At 40.4% G+C, this 10,508-nt stretch overlaps 1 protein-coding gene across 1 annotated transcript; it reads left to right on the top strand.

Annotated features, from left to right (window-relative positions):
* The first annotated feature begins 7,283 nt into the window (after positions 1-7,283).
* On the top strand, positions 7,284-9,907 carry tnfsf14 (TNF superfamily member 14). Its single transcript, XM_031576136.2, has 4 exons — positions 7,284-7,847; positions 8,592-8,631; positions 8,772-8,840; positions 8,957-9,907. Exons 1-4 carry the CDS (start codon positions 7,644-7,646, stop codon positions 9,340-9,342), a joined length of 699 nt encoding a protein of 232 aa, XP_031431996.1. The 5' UTR covers positions 7,284-7,643; the 3' UTR covers positions 9,343-9,907.
* Positions 9,908-10,508: the final 601 nt, after the last annotated feature.

Here is a 10,508-nt window from a genome sequence, read left to right as displayed (position 1 = left end):
CAAAACATTATAAACGATAAAAAGTATAAAGATAAGTAACATCATTAAATTCAAAGTTAGTGCAGAAAGCATAGAGTGCACGTTTTAGAGCTCAATTATAGGCACATGAAAAGAGAAACATTTTTAATCTGGCTTAAAAAAATTCCTACATTTAGGGTACATCTAACATCCTCTGGCAATTTAATCCAGTTGCATTGCAGGACTCGACTAGCTGACCTGAGTCCATGGATCTACCCAGCAAGCAAGCCTCCACGGGCCCCATGCAGGCACTCAGGGCTAGGGCCAGCCCACACCAATCCTACACAGGCTCGGTGTGGGCTTGCCAATTTTAATTGTAAAAAAAATTGTATTTACTAATTTAATTTAATTTAATTTAATTTAATTTTAGACAAAGAATCATCTGAAGAAGAACCTTTTATCATTGGGATATTTTGTGGCCATAGCAAGCCCCTGGATTAGGAGCAGTATTTGTTCGACTTTGTGCAGGAAGTGGATAGACTTCAGAGAGGCTTTGAGTTGTCAGGAAAGAAGTTCACTTTAAAAATTGACTGCTTCATTTGTGATGCTCCTGCAAGATCATTTGTGAAAAACATTAAGGGGCACAGTGGGTATTTTGGGTGTGAGCGTTGCACACAAGAGGGTGTCTATGTCAAACACCACATGACTTTCCCTGAGACAACAGCTACACTCCGCACAGATGAGCAGTTCTATAGACAGAAAAATGAGGATCACTGTTAGGTGAAAATTCACCCTAGTTACCTCAGGACTCCGGAGCTGCATATAAGTATATTTATTAGACAAACAACAATTGCAATCGGTCTCACTCCCAGCACAAGGCTGAAAGTGAAGCAATGATAAACACATCGCACAAGGTTTATATAGACAGAAGTTGAGCGTTCAGCAGGGATAACCACGTGGCGGATTTCTGTTGTCCGAGGCAAGGATGGAAGTTTTGCAAGGTCGGAAGAAGCACAGTTCGACTCTTCTTATCACCTCTGGTCTAAACATGCTCTTGTACATATGCAGACAAAGTGGCACCTAATATTCTAAGTTACACACACACTGAAAAGCCATTTCATAAGCACATGATTCATACAAGGAATATATCGATATATCGATAATTGATTCATATATTCTTAAGTCATTAACAGTGCTTGGAAATGATCTCCATCAATCACCACAGGGGCCCCTCTCCTCTAACACGGATCAACATACCGGTAGGCATGGTTACACTGGACTATATGCACCTTGTTTGTCTCGGAGTGACTCGAAAATGAATGCGTTCTCGGATGAAAGGGGATTTTTCTTATAGGTTGGGCTCTCGGGCTGTTATGACCATTTCACAGAGATGGCTGCAGCTAAGGCCTCATATCCCAACTGAGTTTCAGAGAAAGCCAAGAAGCTTAGCCGACATTGACAGATGGAAAGCCACTGAATTCCGCCAATTTGTATTGTATACTGGCCCGGTACTCTTACAAGGCATCCTTTCCACTTCCCATAACACTCATTTCATGGATGTCTCTGTTGCCATGTATTTAATGCTCTGTCCTGTTTTATGCAACTATTATCGTGATTATGCCGATGCTCTAATTAAGCATTTTTTGTCTGTATTTGAGCAACTGTATGGTGCTGATGAGTAAGTGTATAATGTGCATAATTTGAGTCATTTGGCTAATGATGTTAGGAGGTATGGTGCTTTAGATGGAGTGTCAGCTTTCCCATTTGAGAACTATATCAGGAAATAAAAAAAAGCTTCACGGAAACCACAGTACATTCTCAAACAAATTCTACATCAAATTACACTTGAAAGGGCCTTTTTTAAATAAAAAAAAAGCAAAGCAGACACCTTCACTGAAAATGCGACATTCATGTGGTCCATCAATGCCTAACCTGCCTCACTGTATGCAGTATGGAAAAGCAGTCTTTCAGCAGTTCTGCATTGCCACAACTACTGGGGACAACTGTGCCATGATTGATGGAAATTTGGGACTGGTACAGAACATACTATTTGATGAAAAGACGAATTTTTAAGTATGTTGTATTTAGGAGGTTTAAGAAGTTAGAATCCCTTTATACCACTCCTCTTGAGTCTAAAGACGTAAATGTTAACAAAGTAGGCCACCTTGATAGTGCAGACCAAATTAGCTTCTTATCAGATGGACACAAAATGGGCAGCCATTCCTTTGCTTCATAGCTATTGAGGGACATTTTAAGGATTCAAATAGAATGTTTCCTTTTTTTTGCCTTCTTCTTGTTCTTTTTTAAATAAATCAACTTACTGATCCACCAGCCACACTGTCAAAAGACTCCATTCATTGCTGCGGGGTATATTTTGCCTTTAAATATATACAAATATGAATTATTAAATATTAAATATACATTTTTCAGTACTTCCAGGTTACAGCCATGGCATTGTACAATATTGTGGAGTTCCTCGACACTTCCGTAGGAATTGTCATCAGTAAGTGGCTGAATGAGGATGCCTCTATGACTATGTGGCCACCGTATTCAGATCGCGGCAAACATAAGGCAGCTTTATTACTGCATGAAGGTCCTGGTGAGGATTGGAAATCACATGAAATTACGATATTAGGCACAGCAGGTATGTTTTCACCCTGGAATTGTTGTGAGTTTACTTAGCCCATGGTGTCAAGGGAAATGTGAACTTATACAACATTCTTATTTTGTTTCTTACAGTGGATTATGAAAAAGCCAGATACAAAGCCAAAATGGCAGAAACTAATTTATTTATTTCAAGTGAGCCAGAGGAGCTGGATCGGAGACAGCGTTCAAGGCAGTAAGTGATCTTAATCTCTTTTTGGTAGCATTGTTTATATAGTGTCCATGTCTGAATATTTCCAGCTATTTACTGCTTCAATGTACATTATGACTCACGCTATTGCAACTGATATCGCTGCCTGTACACATGTGTAGTGTCTTAAGTTTTCCATTTTACTCGGTGAACGCCACATCCCTTAATTTTAAATGTGAAGAACAACATTCTGACAAAAGACTGTTGTCAATGTGGCAGATATTCTATTAATGTGTGTAATAAGCATTCTTGGATTGTTGTTCCTCATTTGATGCAGACCTACCAGACGATTTGCTGATCTGGAACCTGACCCTGTGCCAACAAAAACGACAGCGACATCCACAACCCAAAGTTTCTGTGCACCAGACACCAGTCCCACCACCACCCATCCCCACCACCCATCATAACCTGTTCTCTTTTAGCCAGCCTTCACCGGTGACTCACCCTCCACCAATCAGTAATTTTCCACTGACAACTCGATCTCCACCTTCTCCTCAGTCTCCACCAACATATTGCCCGTCGCCATTAATTCAGTCCTCTCCGACCACTTACCCTCCATCAATGATTCATCATCCACTTGCAAGTTATCCTCCACCAGCAACTTCATCAACTAGTTACCCTCCAGCAGCTTCACCTCTACTTATGGATCAGCCTCCACCTATGACTCATCCTCCTCCAGTCTGTAACCCTCCATCAATGTGCTACCCACCAGCAGCACAGCCCCCACCAGCAACTTGTCCTTCAGCTGCACCCTTCCCCTCTTCTATGAGACACACTATGAACAGGTATGTTTAGTAGCCTGTAAAAATATACTCCTGCCATAACTCTATCTTAAAACTAATAATAATTTAATAATTAATAATTTAATTTGTCAGGTTTTAACATGCAAATGACAAACATTATATAAAGGGGCAACACCTTTCTAGCCGTGAAAAGGGCTGAATCCTTCACTGTGTGTGATATTTACATAATTGCTCTTTTAGAGCGCGTCCAGCGCATCTGTAGCTCAGCTTCTGAAGGTCGTAGCCACTTGAATTTGGTCTTAAAATGACCGGAATATGCATGTTTATATATGCACTATGAAGGTTTCTAGGCTCTAAAACCTTTACCTTTCGAGATATTCAAGCTTTTTGGGGGGGGATATTCGTGTGGGGCGCAAAAAGCTTAAAATCTTGAATATCTCGAAAAGTAAAGGTTTTAGAGCTTAGAAACCTTCATAGTGCATATATAAACATGCCTATTCCAGTCATTTTGTTTATGGAATTATAAACCGTTCATCATGTACCCTGGATTGCCGTAAACATGTGTCTATTACTCAACTTCACCGATGTGTTTAAAACACAGTGCTGCACTAAGGCTTTGACGATGAATACATAAAAAAAGCTTTACATCTACTGTATATTAAACACCTAATGCACGCCTCACTGAATTACTGTTCACTTGCCGTGGGGGACTATGGGCCTATGGCCCTGTGTGGAATGGTGGCGGAGGCCCTGCTTCATCTACCACCTGTACAAAAACCAGGCTCGGGTGAGTAACGTTGTGTCTCTGTAATACTTTTGGCTGCTTTCTCCAGCACCGTGCCTCATTTTGCTACTCAGTTATTTCTCAGTGTTTTCACACCTCTGTCTTTCTCTTTCACACCTCAATACTGAAACGTGTTCTTTCACTCTGTCTGGCTTAACACATTTCCCCATAGTATTAATCAGCAGTCAGTTAAGTGCTTTAAGAGAATTGAGTTGCCAAATAAATTGCATATACTGTCCAATTTCATCATTTGTAAATTACATTTAAAGAAATGTATGTATATAAGATACAGTAGAGGGGGCGAAATAGGATTCATGTGTGAGTAAAGTGAGTACAAATGAACATACTGTAAATGAAAAATCAGATAATAGGCTATTGGCTGCATTTTGAGTGCCGGCAGGGAGCAGAAATCCAATTTCAATTACATTTCACATGCTTCAGTTCTCAGCGCGACACAAAGATCTGTATGATTTATTTTTACTTGGTCACGGGGTTGCTAGGCAGATTTCGTGGGGCACATCGAAACCTGCCCCATCTCCCAATGTAAACTTTGGCCTGTGTCACTCACGCTCATTGATGTTTCCATAGCAACAGTCTTATGTTTGTAACGCTGCCCCAGAAGGGGAAGGACAGCTGAGAGCAGGCAGCATTTCACAGAGCAAGCACAAAACCATCACAGAAACACACACAAATCAAATTACTCAAAAACAGCACTATAATGCTCGTGAGTCTAGTTTATTCACACACACATTTACAATTGAATCACTACTTTGCATATAAAAAAAAAAGATATATTTAGCCACAAAGCACAGATGCATTGAGCTTTCTGCACCACAGCGCCATCGGGATCTGGTGGGGCAGTGCCCCATGTGCCCCTGTAGGAACGCCACTGTACTCTTGTATCCATGTGTGCCCTATCACTGCCTTCATACACACTTAAAGTAACACTATGTAGTTTTTGGAGCCGCCAGGTAGCGGGCTACTTTCTCATTGACTATTCAGTAACTTATTTGCTGTCTTGCTTTGTCTTGTGTTGCACTTGCTTGATGTTTGACTGTGTTAGGAAAGTTGTTGACTCGCTAGTTTGTCATAAACAAAGTAAGCTAATTTCAACAGGTTTCAAATTTCAACAAGACATCTCGTTAGCGATGTTAGCAAGCTTGTTATAACACGCTTGGACATTGAAGCTAGTAATAAGTGCTCTTGTGTCGGCTTCTTTGTAATGTTATTGATAGCTTTGTTGGCTAGCTTGCCAACAACTTTCCTAACACAATCAAACATCAAGCAAGTGCAACACAAGACAAAGCAAGACAGCAAATAAGTTACTGAATAGTCCAGCAGAAAATAGCCCACTACCTGGCGGCTCCAGAAACGCCATAGTGTTACTTTAAGGTAAACACATCACTTCTAGAGACACAGAACCCATACATTTATCTCAGTGAAGTTATTCAAATAATAACAGAAATATAACCTACCTGGCTGCATTGACTTGCCTTATTCTTGGATGCAGCCTCTCGTTGACCTGGCGGGAAAACTGTGGTCAATCAGCACACAAAGAGTACCACTTGATATAGAATGGCTAAACCAAGGTAAGCCTTAAAAATGAAAAAAAAAAACAGATGAAAGAGCTCTCTGGAGCACATTTTCACAAAAAACAGGAGGGAAGATGAAAAGAGGCTGGGGTCGAGGGGGTGCACCACAAGACCCAGAACCACCACTAGTATTTCTAGCATTGTAACAACAACATGTCGCCAAAAGACAGTGTTCTCCTACTGTTAAAAGGATTCCTTCCCAAAGCAGCAGCTTCAGGTACTACAAACAGCTACAGTATTTGGGAGGAGTGTTTAATCTCCTTGAAAATGAAATCTTTATCAAGGTGAACAACCACACAGTGGTCATACTTCATCAATTAGCAGAAAACTATACTTTGGTGCTTTTATGGTATAAGATGTCAAAAGACTGTCTTCACATACAGTGTGTTTTGGTGTTCAAATGTATGTAATACATCAAAGCATGTGATTCAAGGGAAGAATAACACCATCTTTTTAATGTTATATAAAAAAATTGAGTGTAACTCACATGTGTACTGACATATATACAGTAATAGGCCCAACTCTGTGGTTAAACGTAAAGTACCCCTTCGATCTAGTTTCACTTTCAGTCTCCGTCTGGAAAATCCAGCTATGTGTCCAGAAAAAAATATTAAGCATTATTTTAACTATATATGTATAAATGCTTTATATTTCTCAATTTTGATGGCGTACAGTCTCAACACACAATAGTTTTTTCAAATAGCTGATTTTGCAGTTTTGCAAGACATATGGTGGTGTCTCCATTTTAACTCGATTTACCACAAAGCAATTTTCAGTCTTTATGAAACAGCAGATTTTTCTGGCATGAGTATCCCTTCATAAAACATTTATCAATGTTTTTGATTTTTCATGTCGCTTGATTTTTTAAATGGTCACGATTCAGTGACAGTAACCTCCATCCAAGACTCACAGTTAAAGACTAATGCCAGTAAGTTTTGATTTCAGATCAGCCAATAGATCTAGTGAAATCCTCCCAAACGAATCATTCCCTAGCATCACCTGTAATCACACTTTTACCCAAATAAACCTAGTGCACAGACTTCATATTTGTTTGATTGTGTGATGGTGGATTTCTCACAGAGAAAAACGCAACAGACTAAACACATGGTGACAGATGACAGACCGCAATGGCCAAAAATAAATATAAATTTCTGCTTTTCCCCCTGAAAGATGGCGGAGGAGTGTATTTCAGACTGAGCATGCATTTCCTCTGAGAAGCTCAAACAGCCACAACTGCTGTCACCAGCAGTATGCTTGTGAGACCCCATTTTTGGAGAGCAGCGAGAGCATGTAGCACATGGCCCACGAGCATGCAACAGGAAGTGTCAGTCCGCTTAGGTGTGCTGAGTGGGAGGAGGAGGCAGTCAAAGATGTTTTAACGCCCTGAGCATGGACACTTCCTCTCATGCCCTCTCTCTGTCAGATGCCTAAGAACCTGGGTGGTGGTTCTGTTCTTGTTTCCTCTTGATGGACCAAAAAAAGGATTTAACTCACCGTGTCATTTATCTGGATTCCATGACCTTTGTTTTCAGAGGTCAGGAGATCTAACTGATTGTAGACGATTTCTGGAAGAATACTTTCACCATTTTGTTTGTAAAGAAAGTTTCTTATCGCCATTTCAGGGATCAGGAGCGGCTCTTTCCGTATTCTTGTGAGGAGAGGGTTTTCTTTTTTTAAATCATTTTCAGGCAGGCGGAGAATTTGTTTTGAAAATGGCAGCACCTGGCAACATGTATCCCAATGTGTTTATGGTGGACACTCATACAGCCTATCCCCCGCCACTGCCACCCAAGCCGATCCGCTATCGCAAGAGGAGTGTGGTTCAACCTATGCTTCTTGCGCTGGTGGCTTTGGCCCTCTGTGGCATGGTAGTGGAGGCCTGCTTCATCTATAGGCTGTACTCCAAACACCCCCAGGTGAGTAGCCCTTTCTTTAAGCGTGGCACCTTCTTCCTTTTTAACATTGCCAAATTAAATGAAGAGCCTCTCTACTACTTCAGATGACTGTATTTTATCTTCTCATCACATTATACTCCAATCTACTAGGATGTCAATACGTGTGCCATTTCCACCAGTTCAATTATTACTTTCTTATGTTCTGTCTTTAGTTTTCTGCACTTTTAATTTTTCATACCCACTTTAGCCATGGGAATTTCTAGGTAAAATCAAACCTTTGGATTATGTGTTCAGTATGTGTTCCTCAGTAGTTATGAATGTGTATATTACCTTAACTTCAATGTGAGACAGATGTGAAACTATCTTAACCTAAATACTGTACATCTCAGTACGTAGTAAGCAAAATATTGAACACAAAACTAACCTGAACTGTTTGGGCTCTGACCAAACTTAGTATAGTGAGTCGCCATACAACATCAACGACAAAAAAACAAAAAGTTTTAGTGCTCACAGAAAGTGGAAAGAGAAACTGTAGACTAATTCAGGGTTTGGAGTGTAAGAGTTGTGGTAAGCACCGAGCTGTTATGTCCCACCGTAATGTGAAACCCCCCATGACATAAGTTCCTCCATGATCAGGCTTTGTCACCCTGTCCTGTGGTAAATGCCAAGGTGTCTAGATTCTCCCCTCAGTTTCCCATTCCTAAAATGTCTCTTATTTTTGTTTTCCGATCTAAATATAATTTTGTTTTTTCTATTGCTTTGCAGAGCGAAGACACACAAGACACACAACAGGCATCACGTCAAGGTACAGTTCGGCTGTGTGACCTAACAAGCAAACCATCGTTCCTAAACATGCATAATATTGCCATACTCACAGTCCACATTTCATTTCCACACTCAGCAAAGGATTACAAATATTTCTCTGATTGATAAATTCTGTTGCAGATAAACCAATACCAAAACCACAACCAAACCCAGTTGTATTACCTTCAAAACCTCTGGCACATATGGCTGGTAAGACTTTTCCACTTATGCTACACACATACAGTATTTACTTAACTTTTAGACAGACATAATCTAATACTACAGAAATGTTTTATTATGGCAATCTTTGTTGTCCTTACAAACAGGTGGTCAGAGACATGCTGCTGATGGACTCATGCTTTGGAATATTGAAGGTGAGACCATCTTACATGAAATGGAATACAAAGATGGCGTCCTCACTATTCAGCAGGAGGGGTACTACTTTGTTTACTCCAAGATCTACTTTGTGGAGACTCATAAGACTGCACATTTGCATTCTGTGGTTAGGACCACCACCCGTTACTCTGGGGAGATGGTGCTTCTGATGTCGAGGGAATACCGATCCAATCCAGCCAAAAATGTTAGAACAAATAGTTACTTAGGAGGCATGTTCCACTTCTTCAAAAATGATACTATATTTGTAAGGGTAAACAATACCCAGGTCATACTATCAACCCCAGCAGAGAACTACTTTGGTGCCTATATGGTGTAGACAAAGTGGCATAAACAGTTGGCTTGGTGCCTATATGGTGTAGACAAAGTGGCTTAAACAGTTGGCTTGTTTGCATCAGTTTACTTTGTATGTATGTTTGCACTCCAATGGTTGTCTTTTACATAAACATCACAGCGCATCTTATTTGCTATTCCAATAACTGCCTATAAAAAATGCTACCAAAGACATGCTACCTGAGATGGGGAAATTGACAATTAATTTATTTGGCATTTGAGTTTCAAACGGAGTTTCTTGGACTTAATGGCTGTTTTGCATCCTATTTATGGTTAGTTTGCAGTAGCTTTTAATCTCTCCATTTATTACAATGTTCTTTTACTTGTGCAAATGTTCTTACATGTGATCATAAATATACCTGGAAAAACGTAAATATACTCTGGTATTTGAATGTATATTTTTTATCTGTAAAGAGTAATGTTGCACTCCATGCTGTGTTTGAGGATGGTTTGAGCACTTTAGGATTTCTGATTGTTTCTATGTTAGAGCGATCATACAGATTTCAGACTTGCACTTTGATTATGTAAATAATAAAGTACATATAGGCTCAGAATTGACCCGTTTCTTGTGTGAGACTATTCAATTAAATGAAATGTTATTCATGTAGAGCCAGAACAATAAAATTGTATCAAGACGCTTTACAGAGCCCAGAGCCTAGACCCCCTTAGTGCAAGCACAATGGCAACAGGGGCAAGGAAAAACTCCCTATTAGTCAGGACAGAACCTTAAGCAGAACCACGGCACATAAGGGGGGACCCATCTGCTTGAGGTCGGCTGGGAGGAGATAGGAAGGGGGGATGGGGGAGGGTTGTGTGGGAGAAGGGGAAGGAAAACAACTAGTATTGTACACAGCATGCATTCGGTAGATGTACATAATATATATACAAACATCATATGATACATGATACATACAAAAACAGCTTAGTGGGTATACACTGTGCTCATAGGGTTTCTGTTACAGGGGTAAGGAGAGTAGGAACAGAAAAACATGTCGGTGGTGGCAATAATATATATTGCACATAAATGCTAGCATAGGGTATGGGGGTAGAGTAAGTGTACGGCAGTACGGTGGCGATGGGTGCATGTGGGCTGAGGGTTTCTACAGGTAGATCGGGTGGAGAGACTACAGCAGCGTCCCATAGCGAAGATAG

The sequence above is a fragment of the Clupea harengus genome, chromosome 1 (genome assembly GCF_900700415.2).
Source record: "Clupea harengus chromosome 1, Ch_v2.0.2, whole genome shotgun sequence".
NCBI lineage: Eukaryota > Metazoa > Chordata > Actinopteri > Clupeiformes > Clupeidae > Clupea > Clupea harengus.
The sequence above is the reverse complement of the archived record's forward strand: the minus strand, read 5'-3'. Positions and strand labels throughout refer to the sequence as shown.

What these genes read in the sequence shown, in the direction of transcription:
- tnfsf14 (XM_031576136.2), top strand. Translation starts at nt 7,644, where the DNA reads ATGGCAGCACCTGGCAACATGTATCCCAATGTGTTTATGGTGGACACT. An exon ending in TGTACTCCAAACACCCCCAG is followed by an intron (nt 7,848 to 8,591) that starts GTGAGTAGCCCT and finishes ATTGCTTTGCAG; the next exon opens with AGCGAAGACACACAAGACAC. An exon ending in ACAACAGGCATCACGTCAAG is followed by an intron (nt 8,632 to 8,771) that starts GTACAGTTCGGC and finishes ATTCTGTTGCAG; the next exon opens with ATAAACCAATACCAAAACCA.